Source organism: Hemitrygon akajei, chromosome 31 (genome assembly GCF_048418815.1).
Source record: "Hemitrygon akajei chromosome 31, sHemAka1.3, whole genome shotgun sequence".
Taxonomy (NCBI): Eukaryota; Metazoa; Chordata; class Chondrichthyes; order Myliobatiformes; family Dasyatidae; genus Hemitrygon; species Hemitrygon akajei.
Genome location: NC_133154.1, coordinates 37,884,289 through 37,907,879, shown reverse-complemented (window position 1 = coordinate 37,907,879; position 23,591 = coordinate 37,884,289). Strand labels below are relative to the sequence as shown.

Genomic DNA, 23,591 nt, shown 5'->3' with positions numbered 1-23,591 from the left:
GCGAAGGCTGAGTTTGCCAACGTGGAAAGAGTTGGTATTGTATGCAGCTCAAATAGCCCCTGGGTTTTGCATCTCTAGATGGTCTCTAAGTCCAATGATGGTTGCTGCCCGTGTGGCAATTATTGTTGCCTCAATGAGAGCACCGTACCCAATTGTTACCTAGTCTCACACATCCAAGACTTCTGGCATGTAAAGTTAATTTTTTTTCTAAAGTTGACTTAGTTAGGGGCTACCATCAGGTGCCTGTGTGCTGGGAGGATGCTCCCAAGATGGCTGTGATAACCTCATTTTGCTTCTGGGTTTCTACAAATGCTTTGTGGGCTTTCTTGGCCAGCACATCTTCATAGAAGGTGTGAAAACCCTTCTATCAAAAGTAGCTGCTATTGAGGATTTTCCACCAGCCCGCACTACTGAAAAAACAAGAGTTTTTAGGTATGGTGAATTTCTATATCCATTTCATTCTGTGAATTGCTGAACTTATGCTTCACCTTAGAGTATATGTATGGTGTCCCTAGCGGTGTGCTTGACTGATCAGTGGACATGACCACCAAACAAACTTTTCCAACATGACTCTACTGGTTCACCCGCTCCCTAAAGCACGTATAGTCATTACTACTGACACTTCAGACTCCACTGTGGGTGCTGTGCACGAACAGTTGGTCGGAGGCAAGTGGCAGCCGCTCCCCTTCAGCCAGCAGCGCTATCTTCCCCGAAAGGACGTATAGCGTGTTTGATCACCAGCTTCTCGGTCGCTATCAGACTGTCCATCAGTTTTGTTTTCTCCTAGAGGGTCGCCATTTCACAGTGTTTGCTAACCACAAACCCATTGTACATGCGATGGTCAAAGTATCAGACCCTTTGTCTGCATGGCAGCAATGCTACCTAGCCTACATATCAGAGTTCAGAACTGATATGCAACACATCAAGGGAAGAATAATGCTGTGGCTAATTGCCTCAACAACTGGCCGTGAGAGGCATATACATATGGCTTGAAAATGCTGGCATGGCAACCGACCAAGTTACTGACCCAGAGGTCCAGGCTTACTGAACAGCAGTCACTGGCCTGCGGTTGGCTGACATTAAGTTCAGGGAAGCTGGGGTATCTCCTATGAGAAGTCTCAACTGGTCGCACTCGCCCCATCATTCCGCTAACTGGAGGCAGACTTTTTTTTAAACTATTCATGGCTTCTTGCACTTGGGCTGTAAGGCCTCACAGAAACTGCTTAAAGTTTGTGTGGCATGGCCTTAGAAGGGACGAGCGTGATTGGAGCACAGCCTGTGTGGTGTGCCAGTGGGCAAAAATTAACTGCCATGTTTGGGCACCATTGGCACCTTTTGTGATCCCCGAGCGACAGTTTGACTATGTTGATATGGGCTTGGTTAGTCCTCTGCTCGCTCGCTCCCCCCATCCTCTCCTGCAGTTTCATGCACTTCCTTACCATGGTGAACCATATCGTCAGGTGGCCAGAAGTCATTCCTCTAGCAGCAACGGCTGCAGATGTGGCTTGGGTTGCTCGGTTTGGCAGCCCATCCGATATTTCCTCTGACCCTGGTTCCCAGTTCACATTAGACCCATGGGCTGTGATGGCCCAGAACCTTGGTGTTGGGTTAGATCACACCACGGCCTATCACCTGCAGTCCATTGGTCTACGTGAGCAGTTTTACCGCTCTTCGACAGTTGCACTGAGAGCTTCTCTTACATATGAGTGTTGGCGTGATGAGGGGCAAAGGTTCACATTGCAGTACACAGAGTGGTAAAAAGAATGAAACGTAAAATGTTGGAAGAACTCAACAAGTCGGGAAATAAACAAGATTCAAGGTTGTTTACTGTCATTTTTCCATACGAGTGCAAAGGAGAATGAAATGATTGTTACCCTGGATCTGACACAGCATTAGAAAAACCCACTAAGCAGGAAGAACCAAATAAAGAAAAAGCAACTTAATAAATATAAAGCAATCTACAGTCGACTTTTTGGGCGGAGACCCTTCATCAGGAAGGGGACAGAAGGCTGGGAAGTCGGTGAGGAATACAAGCTGGAAGGTGATAGTTGAGACCAGGGAAGGTGGGTAGGGGAGAGGGGCTGAAGTAAGAAGCTAAGAGGTGGAAAAGGTAAAGGGCTGAAGAAGAAGAAAAATCTGATTGGAGCGGAAAGTGAACCATATAGAAAAGGGACAGAGGAGAGGCATCACAGGGAGGAGGTGAGGAGAAGAGAAGGGGTAGAGGGAACCAGAATGGGGAATGGAAAAGGAGAGAAGGAGCAGGAAGGAAAAATTATCAGAAGTTAAAGAAATTGAAGTTCATATTGTCAGGTTGGAGTCTACCCAGATGAAATCTCTCATGTTAAGCTATTTCAGGAACTGGAAACTTGAGCCTCAAGTTAACCATCACCCTGTGCTGAGTTGGTGAAGAGAACATAGAGTTTAATTTCAGTTTGATGTAAATGCACTTGGAAAACCATAGGTATGTCTTGAGTTCATGTGCTGCTCCCCTTGGTTGAATAGACATTCAGTGGAAACTGCTGTAGATAGATTTCCCATTAAGTTTGGAGTCAGACAAAGCTGTTCACTCTCCTCTATCTTGTTTGTGTGCTGTATAGAACCTTTTGTTGAAGCCATCAGAAGGGTCGAGAGCATAAGAGGGGTAATGTTGCCAGGCAGTGGAGGCACCCGGGTGAAAATCTCCCTATAATAGACAATGTCACTGTCTTCTGCTTGGATCTGAAGTTGGTTTGCAGACTTTTCAGAAACTACAACCAATCTGAGTTGGCATCAGGAGCCAAAGTCAACCATGTAAAGAGTGAGGCTTTGCTCTTCGTCAAGTGGCCTGAATGATCTAGCATCTTTTCACTGTGTCTGTAGGTGCTGAAGATCAATTTTGGAGGGACTCAGGCATGTAACAAGAATTGGCTGGAGCAGATTGGGAAGAAAACTTATGACTGTAGGGATAAAAGGGAAGAATTTGTTCATCAGGTGTAAGGTGCTTTTGGAGCTGCAGTGCTTGGCACAGATGTGGCTCATCCCTTTCTCTTCTAGCTTAGAAACCACTCAGGTCATCTGGGGATCCAGGATGGAGTAAGTCAGACAGGTCCCAATGCAAGTCCCTGGACAGCAGGTCACCCTCATCCTGATGACCACCTTCATGTCTGTCTGCATGAACCCAAGTACATGGGCAACAAGTGCCACTATGTGCTGAAGTACTATCTGTCCCCAGTGTCTGGCCCCTTAGCCCCATAATCAACTAGGCATTGCTGTACTAATGCAAGGGCTTATGTCATGGTTCATCCTGAGCAGTTGTGTGATAGAGGACTCTGGGATCTATGGACGATTCCCAGATGAGGGTGTGAAAGAGGTCCCTTTGTTGTGCTTGAATTTGTTGGCCTGAGATATCCATAGAAGAATACTGCTGACTGGCACGTTCCAAGCTGCAGGAGTGCACACTGAGGAACGCACTGAAGCTTGGTGCAGTCAACACAAAGGCTCCTTGGGAAAGGACCATAGTCTTAGGAGTCTTTCACTACTGGTCAGCGAGAGACTGTTGAGTGGCAAGGGGCTCCAGGGAGTCACATGAGTGGCAAAGGTGTCATCAGTTTGGAAAAATGTGTTAAACTATTAAATGCATTGTCCAAGAATGAAAAGGCTTTGCGTGGGTTATTTTTGTATAATAGACAGCCATCAATCCCAGGGGATCATGGGTTGCGCCTCTGGTGAACTATCATCTCCAGGGTGGAAGATTTGAAGAACCATCTGTTGCCCATGCAGTGGGTTCCCCCTCTCCACGTCTCTGATGTAGTCCAAGGGAAGGGCAAGCGCCGATACAGCTTGGCACCAGTTTTGTCGCAGAGTTGCCAGAGTGAAGTTGTAAGCAACATTAAACTGCCTTAGGAACTCTGGCTCCGGAGTTCTTCCTCGGGGTTTACTCCTAAAGCCTTTCCCATAGTTGGGTATGGCTGCAAGGCAGCGTAGGTTTAAAATCAGAATTTTCCTTCTATGTGGGCTGCCGTCCAAGGCCGACGAGTCCCGCCTGCCCTATATTTTTGTATATACTTACTATAATTGTGAATAAAGTTTATTTTGGGTAATAGAAGAAGGCATTGTGAAGACAACGGATGAGAAGATATTTCAGTGTTTTACTGTTGTTGGTTGAATATATAGTTGGTATTCCCTGTGTGTAGTCACATCTGTGAGCTACGTTGAGCAACTTATCCAGCAGCATCTCTGTCATTGTCTTCATAAAACTAGAACATGTCAAAATTAGTATAATTGAAATTGAGAGGAAGAAGATTTATTGGGTAATTGCATGTTAACCATATAACCATATAACAATCACAGCACGGAAACAGGCCATTCCGGCCCTCCTAGTCCATGCCGAACTCTTAATCTCACCTAGTCCCACCTACCCGCACTCAGCCCATAACCCTCCACTCCTTTCCTATCCATATACCTATCCAATTTTACCTTAAATGACACAACTGAACTGGCCTCTACTACTTCTACAGGAAGCTCATTCCACACAGCTATCACTCTCTGAGTAAAGAAATACCCCCTCGTGTTTCCCTTAAACTTTTGCCCCCTAACTCTCAAATCATGTCCTCTCGTTTGAATCTCCCCTACTCTCAATGGAAACAGCCTATTCACGTCAACTCTATCTATCCCTCTCAACATTTTAAATACCTCGATCAAATCCCCCCTCAACCTTCTACGCTCCAATGAATAGAGACCTAACTTGTTCAACCTTTCTCTGTAACTTAAGTGCTGAAACCCTGGTAACATCCTAGTAAATCGTCTCTGCACTCTCTCTAATTTATTGATATCTTTCCTATAATTCTGTGACCAGAACTGTACACAATATTCCAAATTTGGCCTTACCAATGCCTTGTACAATTTTAACATTACATCCCAACTTCTGTACTCAATGCTCTGATTTATAAAGGCCAGCGTTCCAAAAGCCTTCTTCACCACCCAATCTACATGAGACTCCACCTTCAGGGAACTATGCACTGTTATTCCTAGATCTCTCTGTTCCACTGCATTCCTCAATGCCCTACCATTTACCCTGTATGTTCTATTTGGATTATTCCTGCCAAAATGTAGAACCTCACACTTCTCAGCATTAAACTCCATCTGCCAACGTTCAGCCCATTCTTCTAACCGGCATAAATCTCCCTGCAAGCTTTGAAAACCCACCTCATTATCCACAACACCTCCTACCTTAGTATCATCAGCATACTTACTAATCCAATTTACCACCCCATCATCCAGATCATTTATGTATATTACAAACAACATTGGGCCCAAAACAGATCCCTGAGGCACCCCGCTAGTCACCGGCCTCCATCCCGATAAACAATTATCCACCACTACTCTCTGGCATCTCCCATCTAGCCACTGTTGAATCCATTTTATTACTCCAGCATTAATACCTAACGACTGAACCTTCTTAACTAACCTTCCATGTGGAACTTTGTCAAAGGCCTTGCTGAAGTCCATATAGACTACATCCACTGCCTTACCCTCGTCAACATTCCTCGTAACTACTTCAAAAAATTCAATAAGGTTTGTCAAACATGACCTTCCACGCACAAATCCATGCTGGCTACTCCTAATCAGATCCTGTCTATCCAGATAATTATAAATACTATCTCTAAGAATACTTTCCATTAATTTACCCACCACTGATGTCAAACTGACAGGTCTATAATTGCCAGGCTTACTTCTAGAACCCTTTTTAAACAAAATGTTGGAACTAAAATCCTATCTTCTTTTGCTTAAAAAAGAAGTGGAGCAAGAGAAGATTCATTTTAAAGATATGGCAGGACTCAAAATGGATGCACTGTGATGCAATTTTTAGTTTAGGATTTCTGACCTATTCCAGTGGGCTATCTGATCCATCACGCATGTCTTGAAACTGGAGAGTGCTATCTTTTTAAACTCCAGCAAATCCATTCCTAACTGTAATCAGCTTTCATGCATGCCTCAGCATGGCTATTTATTTCAAAACCAATATTGCAGGTTGACTTCCTTTTTATAGTGCTGGTTACAAATGGTAGAGTAAATCTTGAGGCACCCATGTAGCTTGCTTGGTCATCTAGTATGAACCCTTAAACCCCACTCTCCCTGTCCTTCAGTTGAGTTCAGCATTCATGTGTGCTGCTCATGTCCCATCCCATTGAGGTTGCCGGTTGCATGGAGTTCTGGTCAGCCAGCTACTCATTTTGGAAGAAGCCAGCCAGTGGCGGGTACGTCAGTTTGAAACATTGTGTGGGCATACATGTGCAGATTCACTTACACAATTTAAAATTGTTTTCCCCTCCCCTTAGCCGGTGGTTATGGTTCTCTTTAATTTAATGTAATGCTTATCTCATGTGCGTCAGTGTTCAGAATTGCTAGAACTCCCCCTTCCCCCAGCATTTTAATTCTTTCCTTCAGGTAGTGACCCCTATTAAAGTGTAGCGACGTAGCTCAATTTAACTTCATATATGATATAGTGTTTGTAGATGGGCTATTAATTTTGGGTTTATTTATGCATCACAATATGTCTATACAAAGCACTTTGGAATCTCCTGATGTTCTTAGCTCCTAAGCAGCCAATGCTAGCATTGTAGTTATGAATGCATGAGGATAGCAGCCATTTTGCATGTGACAGCTTCCTCAAACAGCAGTGTAATGAGAAGCTCAGGACTTGTTTTTGGGAACTTTGTCACACCTCAGTTAAAGAGTGTGCAGACACAAGATGTGATGGTTATTTGGTCTAATAGGAGCAAACAGGTGTCTAGAAATCCCTTGGATCCATCTTGCATTCAGGTTTTTCTTTTGGATGCTTGAGGGTGATAGATCCTGAATAAATCAGCCAGAGCCTGAAACGTGGTAGACCAAGTGGCTCACGGAGAGTTCAGACATGCATTTTGTGGCTTCTGCTCGGTATTGCACACAAAATGGTGGAGGAACCCAGTAGGCCAGGCAGCACTTATGGAGAGGAATAAATAGTTTAGAGCCAAGAACCTTTATCAGGCCTGATGAAGGGTCTCGGCCTGAAACATTGACTGTTTATTCCTCTCCATGAATGCTGCCTGCTATGAGTTCCTCCAACATTGAGTATGCTGCTCAGCATCTGCTGAATCTTTTGTGTTCCTTACTTACTGCCCATTATGCTGCTGGCGTTTAGGGTAGCAATGAAGGTCCTCCATCTCCGGAGGTGTTCAGGGCTTCCTTCGTTATGCCAGTAGCTTCCTCTCAGTTTTCACTACCGTTGGCCATGCGAGCCCAGGGTAGAGAGACTCAGTAATACCATCAAACTCAGATGTAGAAGGATTCTTCATTGCTATTTCCGTAACAGATTTATTTTACCAGTATTTTGCCTTGAATCTGGAAGACCGGTGGACCACTCTTAGTCTGGCTTCTCTCCTTTGACCTGTTTGATAAGACTGACTCTACCAAGACCAAAAGCATGACTGCAGCCAACATAGCTCTCTGGGCCATTGAAGCACGCAAGACTCCAAACCATGAGAAGGTTGTGGTCCTCTTGGAGGTCTTGTGTTCCTATTTGGTATGTTACCTTGCTGGTGCCATGGACAAGGGCATACCAAATGACTACAGAGCATACCAAAGAGCCTGAAGTTGAACAATAATACAGGTCGAAGGATGGGGGATATCCTGCAAGCAAATTTTGGGAATCTAGAAAAGATGTTAAACACAGCTTGAAGGTGTTCCTGGTGCCATGCATAAAGAAGTTCAGATATGGAATAGAGAAAATGAACATGTAGCTGGAGAGATGGTGTAGATGAGAGAGGGAGATTCTTGACTGGTCAGGGCACGAAGGGATACGGGGAGAAGACAGGAGAGGAAAATTGGATCAGCCATGATGAAATGACAGAGCAGATTTGATGGGCCAAATGGCCCAATTTTGCTCCTATATCTTATGCTATTATGGTCATATGGTATAGATTTCTTAAGACTTTGGGGGCTATTTTAGGGAAAATTGTCTATGTGCGCGTTGACAGGACTGTACTGATAATGTATTTTAATCTGAATATAGTTTAGAATTTGGCAAGTCAGGCAGCCTCTATTGGAGGTGAATAAATATTTGACATTTTGGGCCAATACCCTTCATCAGAACTGGAAAAAATGGGGGAAGAAGCAGAATAAGAAAGGTGGGGGAGATTGTGGAGTACAAGCTGGCAGATAGGTGAGACCAGGTGAGTTGGAAGGTGGTGAATGATGGAGGGGACATGAATTGAGAAGCTGGGAGAGGGTAGCTTGAAGAGGTAAAGGGCTGAAGTAGAAAGAATCTGATTGGATATGACAGTGTATCCCAGGTGAATGGTCTCGGCCTGAAGCATCCTGTTTAATCCCTTCTATAGATGCTGCCGGACTTGCTGAGTTCCTCCAGAATTCTTGAGATTTCCAGCATTTGCAGAACCTCTTGTGTTTAGTATTAATAACTTGGAATGAACATATACGATATTGATTACTGGACCATGAAACTGACTAGGGAGCAGGCTATTTTCAAACCTGGTATTGTGCATTGAGCCTTTTTGCAAAGGGGTTCCAAATGATCATAATATGATAAAATTTAGCAGTGTTTGCAAAGTGATGTGGTTCATGTAGAACCAGGGGGTTTCAATTTAATCAGAGAAAATTGTGAAGTTGTAATGCATTGATAAATAGAGAAGCCTATGGGATCAAGGGTGGCTTGTTCCAAGCTGGTTTTTGTGAGTTCTGAGGTGGAAAATGAAGCTAATGTAGGGTTAACAGATTTTCTCATAGATAGTGCAGTGAGGGTTGGGGCTAGAGTTTGATAACTGGACTCCTGTCATAGTGTTCAGGAACATGTTTTAAATGGCAGAGTGTACAGTCAATGGCAGGCATTCACAAAGATAGGAAAAATGATGCACCTATGGATTACAGTTGAAATTAAAGATTGCAATATATCTAAGGAAAGTATTTTAACAGTTGCCAAGAAAAGCAATAAGACAGAGAAGCAAGAGCATTCTAAAAATTCAGCAAAGGATAACCATAAAGAGCAGTAGAATACAAGGGCAAACCAGTGGAAAAACATTAAAGCAAATCGTAAGAGCTTCTGTAGCTGTTTCAGAAGAAGGCTAACAAGGGCAAATGTGGGTTCTTTACTGGCAAAGAAAATTTGTAGCAGAGAGCAATGAAAGAGAGGAACTAAGAATATTTTGTCTGTTTTCAAGGAAGAAGTCACAAAAAACCCTTGGAGATACTGGAGAAGCGAGGGCCCCATGCAGATGAAAACTAAACTAAACATTAGTGAAGAAATAACAGGAGAAGTTAATGCACACAGAAACTGATAAATGCTGATGACAGTGATCTACTTTCCAGAGGATTGAGTCAGGTGGCTATGGGGAGAGAGAGTTCTCTGGTAATCATCTTCCAGAATTCTGTAGATTCTGGCACAGTTCCTCCAGGTTGAAGAGTAGCAGCTCCAAACCCCAATATGAAAGAATGAAAAGAAAGAGAAAATAGGGAGCAACCAAATCTGTTAGAGGGAAAATGTTAGAATCTAATATAAAGGATATCATTAAAAGATAATAAGGAAGTAATCAGTAAGCATAGTTGACATGGAGTTATGAAAGAGAAATCAGGTTTGTCTGATCTGTTATCTGTTAAGAATGTATCCAATAGAGTAGGTTGGGGAGCAACTGGATGTCGTGTATTTGGGCTTAAGGAAAGCTTTTAATAAAATCCTGTATGGGTGATGGATGAATAAGATTAGTGCAGATAGAAATGGGAACAGCACAAGTATGCTTTGAGATTTAAGAAAAGAGTAAAGACAAGTGAGTACTTTTTAAGTTGGCAGGCTGTGACTAATGAATACTGCAGGGACCCAAATATTAGCAACCTCTATCAGTGATTTGGCTGAGAGTGCCACTTTAATATTTCCAATTTTGTAATGGCATGAAATTAAGTGAGAATGTGAGTGATGAGGATGCAGAGGCTTCAAAAGACTGTGGACAGGCCAAATGAGTGGAGAACATGTGGCAGATGGAGTTTAAAATAGAAAATGTGGAGTTTCTATTGGTAGAAAAAAAACAGATGTTAGCTATTTAAATGATGAGATGTTGATATCCAAAGGGACTTGCATATCAGAATCAAGTTTAATGTCACTGAAGTATGTTGTTTTGCTGCAGCAATACATAATAAAAAAACCTATAAATTCCAATCAGAAATATATATATATATATATATATATATATATATATATATATATATATATATATATATATATAGATAGATAGATATGAGAGAGAGAGAGAGAGATGCAAGGAGAGAGCAGATAGGTGAAGTAATGTATTTGGGTTCATTGTTCATTCAGAAATTTGATAACGGTAGGGAAGAAGCTGTTCCTGAAACATCTTCGGGCTCCTGTGTGGTAGCAATGAGAAGAGGGCATGTCCTGGTGATGGGGTTACTTAATGACAAATGCTACTTTTTTGAGGCATCACGTTTTGAAGATGTCCTCACTGCTGGGGAGGTTGGTGCCCATGATAGAGCTGGCTGAATTTACAACTTCCTGCAGCTTTTTCCACATTGTGAATTGTGATGGAACCAGTCAGAATGCTCTCCATGGTGTGTACATTTGTAGAATATGTACATGATCATACATCTGGAGAAATTTGTAAGTGTCTTTGGTGATATACCAAGTCTCCTCATATAATAAGCTGCTGTCGTGCCTTCTTTATAATTGCATCAATTTGTTGGGCTCAGGATAGATTTTCAGAGATGTTGACACCCAGGAACTGCTCACCTTTTCCTCAATGAGGGCTGGTTGGTGTTTCCTCAGCTTCCCCTTCCTGAAGTTCACATACAATTCTTTGGGTTCACTAACTAGCTGTCTCACTCCTGTATGCCTCATCCTCATTACACTCGTCCTTGAACATGCCCCTTTTTTAAAAAAAAGCACAAAATGCTGGAGGAACTGAGCAGCACCTATGGCAACGAATACAGATTTGATGCTTCGGGCTGAGAGCCTTCGTCAGGCTGGAGAGAAAGCGGGAGGAAGCTGGGGGAGGGGAAATATTACAAGCTGAACAGCAGAGATCACAGAGGGGAAGCAGTAAGAGAGGATCTCACTGAACTGCCATCAAAAAGCAGACTTATGTTTCTTCAGGGTAAACATAACTCAGAGACTTTGTAATCCATAGCTGTAAGAAATTGAAATGGCCCAGATGGTGGGTGATAGGTAGTATCATGAGGTTCTGCCAGTGGTGGAGAGTAACGTGCCTGTGATGTTGGGCTGAGTCTATTATTCTTGTGTTTGTGAGCATTTGATATGACCAGTCACTAAACTTCCAACAGTAAATCTCTAGAACTTTGTTGGGGTGTTTTGTTAACCTCCTAACTACCTCATGAAATAAAGATGCCGGCACACTTTCCTTGTGATTACATCAATGTGCTGGGCTCAGAAGTGATTCATCTGATATGTTATCACCCAGAAATTTAAAGTTGTTGACCCTCTCCACTACTGATCCACTGATAGGGACTGGCAGATGTTAGCTTTCCTGTTCCTTCCTAAATTCAGCAGTCATTTATTTTACTGACATTGAGCAAGGCCTTGTTGTTGTGGTACCACTCAACTAGGTGTCCTGTTTCACTTGTGTACTCTAACTTATCATCTGGAAACCAGCACAGAGTGCTTACTGCCCTATTGTCTTGTTTATTATTTATTGTAATGCCTGCACTGTCTTGTGCACTTTATGCAGTCCTGGGTAGGTCTGTAGTCTAGTGTATCATGTAACACCATGGTCCTGAAAAAACGTTGTCTCATTTTTACTATGTACTGTACCAGCAGTTATGGTCGAAATGACAATAAAAGTGACTTGACTTATCATTACCTGTGATTTGTCCAACCACAGTGGTGTCTTTGGTGAATTTGTTCAGTCAGCTCTCCTTATCCATGGGGGATTGGTTCCGGGAACCCCCGCGGATACCAAAAAACACGGATGCTCAAGTCTCTTATTTAACCTGTCTCAGTGTGGTGGACTTTAGGACCTGGTGGAGCTCCAGACCTTATTTAACCTGTCTCAGTGCGGTGGACTTTAGGACCTGGTGGAGCTGCAGACCTTATTTAACCTGTCTCAGTGCGGTGGACTTTAGGATCCGGTGGAGTTCGGGATCCGCTGCCTGCAGTGTTTTCTGTTCCGTTCACGGAAAATGATCACAGTTGAAAATAAAGTGGAAATAATAAAGCGATCGGAAAGAGGTGAAACCCCATCAGTCATTGGAAAAGCATTATGCTACAGTCGGTCAACGATCAGAACTATTTTAAAGGATAAAGTGAGAATAATGGAGCATGTGAAAGGCCCTGCCCTGATGAAAGCTACAGTTATTACTAAGCAATGCAGTGGCTTAATTATTAAAATACATATGTTTAAATGTTTTATATACATAGGAAGATAAACTATATACTGTACACTAAGACAAATGCTTGACTAACTGACGCTAAATAATACCGGATGTACCTGTTCCGACTTACTTATAATACCTAACACAAAGTAAATGCTATATAAATAGTTGTTATACTGTATTGTTTAGGGAATAATGACAAGAAAAAAAAAGTCTGTACATGCTCAAACAACGAGTGCTGGAGAGAGAACTTCTGGATTTTCCGGATCCGCGGTTGGTTAAATCTGTGCATGCGGAACCCGCGGATAAGGAAGGCCGACTATATATGACATTGTAACCTTTGAACCTTTGGAACTCTGTATCTTGGAGCATTTGGAGGTTCTGTGGTCTTTGGATCAGAGATCAAAAGATTACTAGATGTTAAAAGAATCAGGAGATGGGGAAAGAAAGCATATTTTTGAAATAGAGATTGGGGATATTCTGGAATGGCAGAGCAGGCTTGAAGGCCAATGGCCCACCTCTGCTATTTTGTGTGCTGTTATGTGTATCCATTCCTTGTTTAGGTAAGTGATGCATTCCAAGAAAAGATTGTGAACAAAATTTCATAAATCAAAAAGATTGTAAAATGCATTAGGGGAATTTTTATACAAGCACAGAGTAACATGCAGTTCATTGTAGCAAGAAATAGCTTCATAAATCAAAATTGCTTACTCATTCAGTTGACAGTATTATAGAAGATGCATAAATCAAATGCTGGTAATCTAAAACTGTGGTGCTGCATTATTGTATTGGGAGAATGCTAACTTTGGGGTCTTGTCTGATTTCTCGTTTTAAATTGAAATTTAATGGCCTTTGCTCCCTCCCACCTAGTATTCCCATCTCCAAACAGGTGGTCCGATTCTTTTTTTGGATACAAAATGGTGATAAAGATTCTTTGCCAGGACCACCAGACTCAAAAACAGTTACTTTTCCCAAAAGGCAAGGCTGATCAACCCCTCCACATCCCCCACCACTACTACTTTATCATTTCCTGTTAGTCACCTTATGTGCAAACACTTCTGTGCCTGGTGTCACTTTATGGACATACAATCAATCTATGTATATAAGCTATCTCATGTGCAGGCGTCCCCTGCTTTATGAATGTTCACTTTACGCCACTTCGCTTTTACGAAAGACCTACATTAGTAACCTGTTTTCACATTACAAAGAGAATTTTTGCTTTTACAAAAATTTTTCCCATATAAATTAATGGTTCTTCGCTTTACGCCATTTCGGCTTAAGAAAGGTTTCATAGGAACACTCTACCTTTAAAAAAAAAATTTGTTTTTTTTTGTGCTGTTTTGGATCTGGAGTAACAATTATTTCATTCTACTTTACACATTAAATATTAAGCAATCTTGAATGGCTATAAACTTCTCACTTAGGATATTTGCGGTAATCTAAGCCAACTAATTGTCGGATTCAGAGTCAGGTTTAAAGTCACTGGCATATGTCATATGAAGATTTATCTGTATTACCGTAGATTCCGGATTATAAGCCGCTACTTTTTTCCCACATTTTGAACAGCTTTGAACTCTGCGGCCTTTAATCCAGAGCGGCTAATACATGGTTTTTTTTCATGCCGCCTCGTAAACATTTTGCCTCGTAACAGTAGACCAATAAAATTGATGAGTAGTTCACAGAGGTCCAATGAAATTGTACGATAAATCAAGCGCACTTTCACAATTAAATTATTGTAAATCAGTCATTTGTACTCACCCTCATCAACATGGAAAATACTCGAAGAAAAGCAAGACCCGAGCGCGTCAGACCCGATTAGACCCGATCGCGTTACGCAAGCGCGTCAGACCCGATTAGACCCGATCGCGTTACGCAAGCTCGTCAGACCCGATTAGACCCGATCGTGTTACGCAAGCGTCAGACCCGATTAGACCCGATCGCGTTACGCAAGCGCGTCAGACCCGATTAGACCCGATCGCGTTACGCAAGCGCGTCAGACCCGATTAGACCCGATCGCGTTACGCAAGCGCGTCAGACCCGATTAGACCCGATCGCGTTACGCAAGCGCGTCAGACCCGATTAGACCCGATCGCGTTACGCAAGCGCGTCAGACCCGAGCGAAAACGCTGCTTTTAAGTTAAAGGCGATCAATAACTTTTCCTGGTAGGCTGCCGTATATATATTTTTACCAGTCGCTAGGAGATATTGGAATGTTGTTCGTGCTGTTCAGTAAAAAAGTATATGCAACGTAATTTGTGTTACCGATACGTATGTATATTTAAAAGTAGCGGTGCGGCCTAAAATCCGGTGCGGCCTTTACAATTAAAAAATTGATTTTATTTCTAAAATTAGAGCCAGCGGCTTTTAATCAGGTGCGCTCTGTAGTCCGGAATCTACGGTAATTGCTTGTCCTGTCTTTGTATCTGGCATGCTGATGGTGTCTCCCATGATAGTCATTATTCTTACAAATCTATCTCACTCCCATCTGTGTACATATGATTCACTTTTTTAAATGATGAAATATTACTTCACTTTAACTTCAGATAGTCATTTCTGAGATTTTGTCTCATTAAGTTTACTTTTATTAAAATTTCAATCCCTATCGAATTATCCATTCCTTCCAAAGAACTGGTGCTCATGGATATTTCCATTGATACCAGCTGAGGTTCCTTACCCAAGTAGCTCTGTTAAACTGTGAGTTTAGATGATCCTTTTAAATCAAGATGATTAAGTAATCTTACATCTTCAGTAGGTACAAGCGCTTCTTCCCCTCCACTATCATATTTCTGAACAAACCGTGAACATTGCCGCACTTTTTGCACTACTTACTTTTTTCTATTTCTTATTTTAACTTTTTTATATACTGCACTGCAAGGTTACTTCACAACATATATCATTGATATTAAATCTAATTCTGATATTTGTTCCTATCTTAAATGCATATCTGCATGGCTAAGTTTGAGTCAACTAGAAAGCATCTCTATTTTGCAAGATCATACTTCTCTCCACCTTAGACAGCTAGTTGTTCTGTATATAGCTGTAATCTATTTGAATATTCTTCCTTTAGTTGCTCCTTTTTATTTATTTTTGGGAATGGATGTTTTTGCAAAGTGTCTTTATCAGTACTTGAATGGGGTTACACCAGGCTTTGAGGTGCCACTGAGTGGTGATCAAATCTTGGGCTGCGTTAATGTATTTGTCTCCGTTATTTATTTCCCATCAGTTACTACTCTTGAGAAAACTTGAGCCATGCCCTGAACCCTTCTAGCATATGAAAGGTACGGTTTGTGTAATGTTCAAAGACTAATCTATGACAATGACGGGATAGAAGTATTTTGATTTTAGAGTTAGAGATACAGCATAGTAACAGGCCCTTCTGGCCCAAAGGGATGCCTCTCAATTGCACCATGTGGCCAGTTAATCTACTATCTGTACACCTTTGGAATGTAGGAGAAAAGCAGAGTATCCAGAGGAAACCCACATGGTTAGGCGAAGAATGTACAGACTTCTTTCGGACAGCGGCAGGAGTTAATCCTGGGTCACCGGTGCTGTAATAACGTCACACTAACTGCTATGCTACCAACCTGCCCCTCCCAATACCTACAGCTTTGTCCATGTGGTATTGAGAGTTACATGAAGAAGCTGTAGGATGGTGCTGTCAGCATTTTCTAATGTAAAATGTATATGTATTCCATCCATGATACATGCATTATGTTAAATGATCAGTTATAACTGTACTTCTCTTTTCTTGGTGTTCTGCAGCTCATCATGTTTTGGAAGTTTGACCTTCACACAACGTCGCACATTGACACACTTTTAGAACGTGAGGATGTCACACTCTTTGAGCTTATGGATGAGGAGGACGTGCTCCAGGAATGCAAGGCCAATAACCGCAAACTGGTGGAGTTTCTCACACGACCGCACAACATGGAGGCACTTGTCACCTGCATTACAGTGGAACCGTCGGAGGATATGGACGAGAAAGTTCGATACAAGTAAGAGTTTGTTCTGCAGCGTTGTAGTTTAGATGTTTGGTGCTAATGAAATTTTTTTCAATGATTTCGTAACATTTCGTGGTTTATAAATAGTGTACTTTTTTTATTTAAACATGAGATTCTACAGATACTGGAAATCTAGAGAAACGCACAAAATGCTGGAAGAACTCAGTAGGTCGGGCAGCATCTTTAAAGAGGAATAAACAATCGGCATTTTGAGCAGATGGCCTTTTATTTTGTTAAATATCCTGAGATATTCAATGGTTTGGCATGGACTAGATGGGCCTGTTTCTGTGCAGCACTTTTCTTTGACTGATATAGAGAAGTGATGTTTTCATTAAGACATTGAAGTGACTTTTTATTTATTATTCTATAATTTGTAGGCTGAATGATTGTGGCATCAGAGCTCAACTGCTCCTCTTCCAGTGACCATGCGTGCACTTTTGAGATGTACTGATAGTTAACATAACAAAGAATAGGTACTTGAATAAAATGTTCATTTTTTATCTCCTTGGAAGAGATCACAGTAGCATAGCGGTTAGCGTGATGCTATTACAGCTCGGGATATCACAGTTGGGATTTCAATTCCGGCATCTTCTGTAAGGAATTGGTATGTCCTCTCCATGGAATGTGTGCATTTTCTCTGGGTAATCTGGTTTCCTCCCACATTCCAAAGTCATACTGGTTCGTAGGTTAATTGGTCATTATAAATTGTCCCGTGATTAGGTTAGGGTTAAGACTGGGGGCGGGGTGATGCTGGTGTTGCTGGGCGGCATGTCTTGAAGGGCCAGAAGGACCTATTCCGTATGGTCTCACTAAATTAAAAAAAACTCAAATACCTCTCTGAGGTAAGCTTTGTTGATACCATAGAGGAGGGATCAGATCTTGGATTGCATTAGGGAGTACTCAGTGGCCACTTTATTTGGTACATCTGTTCACTTCATTAATGTAATTATCTAATCAACCAATCATATAGCAGCAACTCAGTGCATACAAGCATGCAGACATGGTCAAGAGCTTCAGTTGTTGATCAGACCAAACATCAGACTGGGGAACAAATGTGATCTAAGTGACTTTGACTGTGAAATGATTGTTGGTGCCAGATGGGGTGGTTTGAGTATCTCAGAAACTGCTGATCTCCTGGGATTTTCATGCACAACTGTTTCAAGAGTTTACAAAGAATCGAGTGGAAAAACCACAAAAAATTAAGAAATCCAGTGAGTGGCAGTTCTGTGGGCGAAAACACTTTGCTGATGAGTGAGGTCAGAGGATATGGCCAGACTGGTTCAAGCTGACAGGAAGATGTCAGTATCTCAAGTAATCTTGAGTTACAACAGTGTGTGTAGAAATGCATCTCTGAACACACAACGCGTCAAAACTTGAAGTGGACAAGCTATGGCAGCAAAAGACCAGGGACATACAGTCAGTGACCACTTTATTAGGTATAGGAAGTATATAATAAAGTGGCCCCTGAGTGTATTTGTATCAGTTACACATTAGACAATCCTGACTACCAAAGTAGAGAGCACAATTATATTTCTTTCCGGTCTGGATGACAGATCTCCCACTTGAGCTGGGTGACAGGGCAGATTATGGAATTGTGGCTCTACAAGTCATATCTGCACATGAATCTGTATAAACGTTATAAGTGTAACCTCTTTGATTTCCATACAGGCTCCTTGAGTTATCTTGCTGCTTCTTTACCCTTTATTCCTGACTTCAAACTTTCATTTTCATTTGTTAGAATGTCTTTTTATTTGATAACTTTCTTCTTACCCACTTTTATTAAAAAAAAATCTCTTGGAACTTCCTGTTTGCTGGAGACCATTTATGGTTTCCCCTTAGCCTAGAATGTGGAATATTAAAACATAATATGGGCCCTTTGGCCCATGATGTTGGACAGACCTTTTAACCTCCTCTAAGATCAATCTAGCCCTTCCCTACATTTTTCAATCATCCATGTGCCTATCTAAGAGATCCTTAAATGCCCCTAATGCCCCTACCCACTACCCCGCAGAGCATTCCACACACCCACCACACTGTCATTCCCCCCCATACTCTCCTCTAATCACCTTAAAATGATGACCCACGTATTAGTCATTTCCGCTTGGTGAGAAAGTCTCTATCCACTTGACTAGTGGATATTTTGTTTTATTTCAAGCCACCTTGGGTTTCAAAATCAAGAGACCTCATCCACTTATGGATTGTGTATTTCCAACTGTTAGATCTTTATGATTAGCAGACCATGATTGAATGTTATTCGGTCTTAATACAGTCATGGCACGGTGACTTGAAACCCAGTTGTAGTTAGGCTGAGATTCAATAATCTGTAAGAGCTTCATTCTTCAAGGGGGAAATATGATACTACATTTTATTGTGATAGTGAATTATTTCTTAAATGAACCTAAAAATATTCCAATATTTTTGGCTGGTACCAAAAAGATACTGAGAGATTTGGGGTGGGAGGGGGGGGGGGGGGGAGATCCGACATGATAGGAGAAGACAGGAGGGGAGGGATGAAGCTAAGAGCTGGGAAGTTGATTGGCGAAAGGGATACAGAGCTGGAGAAGGGGGAGTATCATAGGACAGAAGGCCTTGGAAGAAAGAAAGGGGGAGGGGAGCACCAGAGGAAGATGGAGAACAGGCAAGGAGTTATTGTGAGGGAAAGAGAGAGAGAAAAATTAGGGATGGAGTAAGAAGGGGGGGAGGGACATTAATGGAAGTTGGAGAAATCAATGTTCATGCCATTTGGTTGGAAGCTACCCAGACGGAATATAAGGTGTTGTTCCTCCAACCTGAGTGTGGCTTCATCTCGACAGTAGAGAGTAAGATCATAATGAGATTAATTATTAATTATTCTCTGAAATTTAATCCTTTTTCTTGGTTATTGGCAAGTATGATTTCACTGTCAGTCATTTGTCAGCTCTTCCACATGAGAATGTAAATAATTGAACATCTGAGATGCTTGGTTCAGTATTTACATCACAGGTTAACCTGAGAATCAAAAACTGCAGATTCAGGATATTTGAAACGACAACATGAAAGCTATTGAATCCTACAGCAATCTGTGCAAATAAAAAATAAGTTACAAGTTTTGAGACATGAGAATGTGTGGTCTTCAACCTGAAATGTTAACTATATTTTCCTTCCACAGATACTGCCAAACCTGCTGTCTTTTCCTAGTGTTCTGTTCAACCTGAGTCCAATCGTGCCTCATCTGATGCACCTATCATCAGTGACCTCCCACATTCCAGTGGTTAGGGTTAGTGAGTTGTGGGTATTGCCCAGCACTGTTTGCGTTGATTTCATTTAACACAAATGACTCATTTCATTATATTTCAATGTACACATGACAACTGAAGCTAGTCTCTCTCTTGAAACTGGAAGTCAAGAAAAATCTCATGCAGCCACAGGGAGAAGGTACAGACCAAGCACTGAGAGCATCAGAGGCCAGAATTGAATCTGAATTGTTGGAGCAGGAAGGCAGTAGCTCTGCTTACTGCACCACTGTATTTCTGCCACAGATCTAGTTCCTCTCTGTAGCAACTGCCGCAGATTGCAATAAACATTTGTCATCTTGTATTCTTCCCCAAAATGAGTTTCTAACCCTCTAACATAATTGTTAAAAGTCCACAGCTGATTTCTGGCTTTCATAAAGTGACCAGGTCACATTTACATTGTTACCTGTGCATCTGTGCACCCTTCATTTTAGTCACACGTATTATTAGCTCTTCTCCACTATCACAGTCCTCCATGTCATCAGGCGCCTTGCCTTGTCTTGCCTTCTGGTATTAATGAAATATTGGGAAAGCATTTTTTTGTCCTTACTGCAAACTCTTCACTTGTGCCATCAAGCTATCGTAATTATCTCAGACTACAACATTTATAGTCTTATATTCTTCTCCAAGCTAAGCTTCTAATCAGCATTGTCATTGTCATCATCAGAAACAGATGTTCCTTTCAGCTTTTGTAGTCAGCTCACATTTTACTGAAGCCCTTTAACCACATCTTCATTACTTTAAACCTTGATCCCCTTTTGGCCCAATGAAATGTACTCAGTGGCCACTTTATTAGGTACCCCCTGCACTTAATAAAGTGGCCACTGATTGTATGTTTGTGGTCTTCTGGTACTGTAGCCCATCTTCTTCAAGGTTCAATGTGTTGTGTGTTCAGTGATGCTTTTCCGCACATCGCTGTTGTAACGCGTGGCTATTTGAGTTACTGTTGACTGCCTGTCAGCTTGAACCAGTTTGGCCATTTTCCTCTGACCTCCCTCATTAACCAGGCTTTTTTCCCCACAGAACAGCCGTTCACTGGATGTTTTTTTTTTGTTTTTCGCACCATTCTCTGTAATCTTTGGAGACTGATGTGTGTGAAAATCCCAGATCAGCGGTTTCTGAGACACTCAGTCTACTCTGTCTGGCGCCAACAATTTAAAGTAATTTGTTCCCCACTCTGATGTATAGTCTGAAGAACAACTAATCCTCTTGAGCATGTCTGTATGTTTTTATGTATTGAGTTGCTGCCTGCCACATGATCAGGTATTTGCACGAATGAGCAGGTGTTCAGGTATACCTAATAAAGTGGCCACTGAGTGCATGCTGAGCACACATGCCTATCTACACTAATTCTATGTGTGCATCAATTCCACTTTCCTCTAACTTTGGCTTGTTGTGTATCTGTCCAGTGGCCTCTTAAATGTTACTACTGTTCTTGCCTCTGACACCCCCCGCCAGCTAATTCCAGATATTAACTAGTCTGCAAAATGTTTACCCCTCAGATTTTCTTTGAACCTCCTCCCCCTCCTTGCCCTTCTCCATGGACAGTGTAGTCTTGGCCTGAAACATCGACTGTTTATTCCTCTCCAAGGATGCTGTTTGACTTGAGTTCCTCTAGTATTTTGTGTGTGTTGCTTTGGATTTCTAGCACTTGCAGACGTTCTCGTTTTTATGATAATCATGTCTTGGCCTCCTTTGCTTCATGGAAAACAAACCAAGCCTTTCCAGTCTCTCCTTATAGATCAAACACATAGTTTCAGTGTTTTCCTGGCCTTTCTCCCATCTGTAGAAGATGAGGTGTGACTTTCTGTTTCCTATCTCCTCTCTAGTTAAGGCACTATACCCAACTTTAGAATTTGTCTGTGATAAACTAATCAAAATAGGGTGGTAATTAAGTTGTTGACAGTTAGGAGAGCCAGAAGTGGCCTCGAGAAGGCCTTGGCGGACAGGATTAAGGAAAACCCCAAGGCATTCTACAAGTATGTGAAGAGCAAAGGATAAGATATGCGAGAATAGGACCAATCAAGTGTGACAGTGGAAAAGTGTGTATGGAGCTAGAGGAGATAGCAGAGATACTTAATATAACCATATAACCATATAACAATCACAGCACGGAAACAGGCCATTCCGGCCCTCCTAGTCCGTGCCGAACTCTTAATCTCACCTAGTCCCACCTACCCGCACTCAGCCCATAACCCTCCACTCCTTTCCTGTCCATATACCTATCCAATTTTACCTTAAATGACACAAGTGAACTGGCCTCTACTACTTCTACAGGAAGCTCATTCCACACAGCTGTCACTCTCTGAGTAAAGAAATACCTCCTCGTGTTTCCCTTAAACTTTTGCCCCCTAACTCTCAAATCATGTCCTCTCGTTTGAATCTCCCCTACTCTCAATGGAAACAGCCTTTTCACGTCAACTCTATCTATCCCTCTCAACATTTTAAATACCTCGATCAAATCCCCCCTCAACCTTCTACGCTCCAATGAATAGAGACCTAACTTGTTCAACCTTTCTCTGTAACTTAAGTGCTGAAACCCAGGTAACATCCTAGTAAATCGTCTCTGCACTCTCTCTAATTTATTGATATCTTTCCTATAATTCGGTGACCAGAACTGTACACAATATTCCAAATTTGGCCTTACCAATGCCTTGTACAATTTTAACATTACATCCCAACTTCTGTACTCAATGCTCTGATTTATAAAGGCCAGCGTTCCAAAAGCCTTCTTCACCACCCTATCTACATGAGACTCCACCTTCAGGGAACTATGCACTGTTATTCCTAGATCTCTCTGTTCCACTGCATTCCTCAATGCCCTACCATTTACCCTGTATGTTCTATTTGGATTATTCCTGCCAAAATGTAGAACCTCACACTTCTCAGCATTAAACTCCATCTGCCAACGTTCAGCCCATTCTTCTAACCGGCAAAAATCTCCCTGCAAGCTTTGAAAACCCACCTCATTATCCACAACACCTCCTACCTTAGTATCATCAGCATACTTACTAATCCAATTTACCACCCCATCATCCAGATCATTTATGTATATTACAAACAACATTGGGCCCAAAACAGATCCCTGAGGCACCCCGCTAGTCACCGGCCTCCATCCCGATAAACAATTATCCACCACTACTCTCTGGCATCTCCCATCTAGCCACTGTTGAATCCATTTTATTACTCCAGCATTAATACCTAACGACTGAACCTTCTTAACTAACCTTCCATGTGGAACTTTGTCAAAGGCCTTGCTGAAGTCCATATAGACTACATCCTTACCCTCGTCAACATTCCTCGTAACTACTTCAAAAAATTCAATAAGGTTTGTCAAACATGACCTTCCACGCACAAATCCATGCTGGCTACTCCTAATCAGATCCTGTCTATCCAGATAATTATAAATACTATCTCTAAGAATACTTTCCATTAATTTACCCACCACTGATGTCAAACTGACAGGTCTATAATTGCCAGGCTTACTTCTAGAACCCTTTTTAAACAATGGAACCACATGAGCAATACGCCAATCCTCCGGCACAATCCCCGTTTCTAATGACATCTGAAAGATCTCCGTCAGAGCTCCTGCTATCTCTACACAAACTTCCCTCAAGGTCCTGGGGAATATCCGGTCAGGACCCGGAGATTTATCCACTTTTAAATTTCTTAAAAGCGCCAGTACTTCCACCTCTTTAATTGTCATAGGTTCCATAACTTCCTTACTTGTTTCCCACACCTTACACAATTCAATATCCTTCTCCTTAGTGAATACCGAAGAGAAGAAATCGTTCAAAATCTCTCCCATCTCCCTCGGCTCCACACATAGCTGACCACCCTGATTCTCTAAGGGACCAATTTTATCCCTCACTATCCTCTTGCTTTTAATATAACTGTAGAAACCTTTCTTCCACCTTATTTGCCAAACCAAACTCGTAACTTCTTTTAGCCT

At 41.9% G+C, this 23,591-nt stretch overlaps 1 protein-coding gene across 3 annotated transcripts in view; it reads left to right on the top strand.

The window, feature by feature from the left end:
- The window catches only part of LOC140719226 (serine/threonine-protein phosphatase 6 regulatory subunit 3-like), a 214,264-nt gene that overhangs the window by 35,141 nt on the left and 155,532 nt on the right, over positions 1–23,591 (top strand). For all 3 annotated transcript variants that reach the window (XM_073033683.1, XM_073033682.1, XM_073033684.1), the window contains exon 2: positions 16,129–16,361. In XM_073033683.1, the coding sequence (XP_072889784.1) occupies positions 16,135–16,361 (227 nt within the window). In that variant the 5' untranslated portion in view covers positions 16,129–16,134. The remainder of the gene's footprint in view (positions 1–16,128; positions 16,362–23,591) is intronic.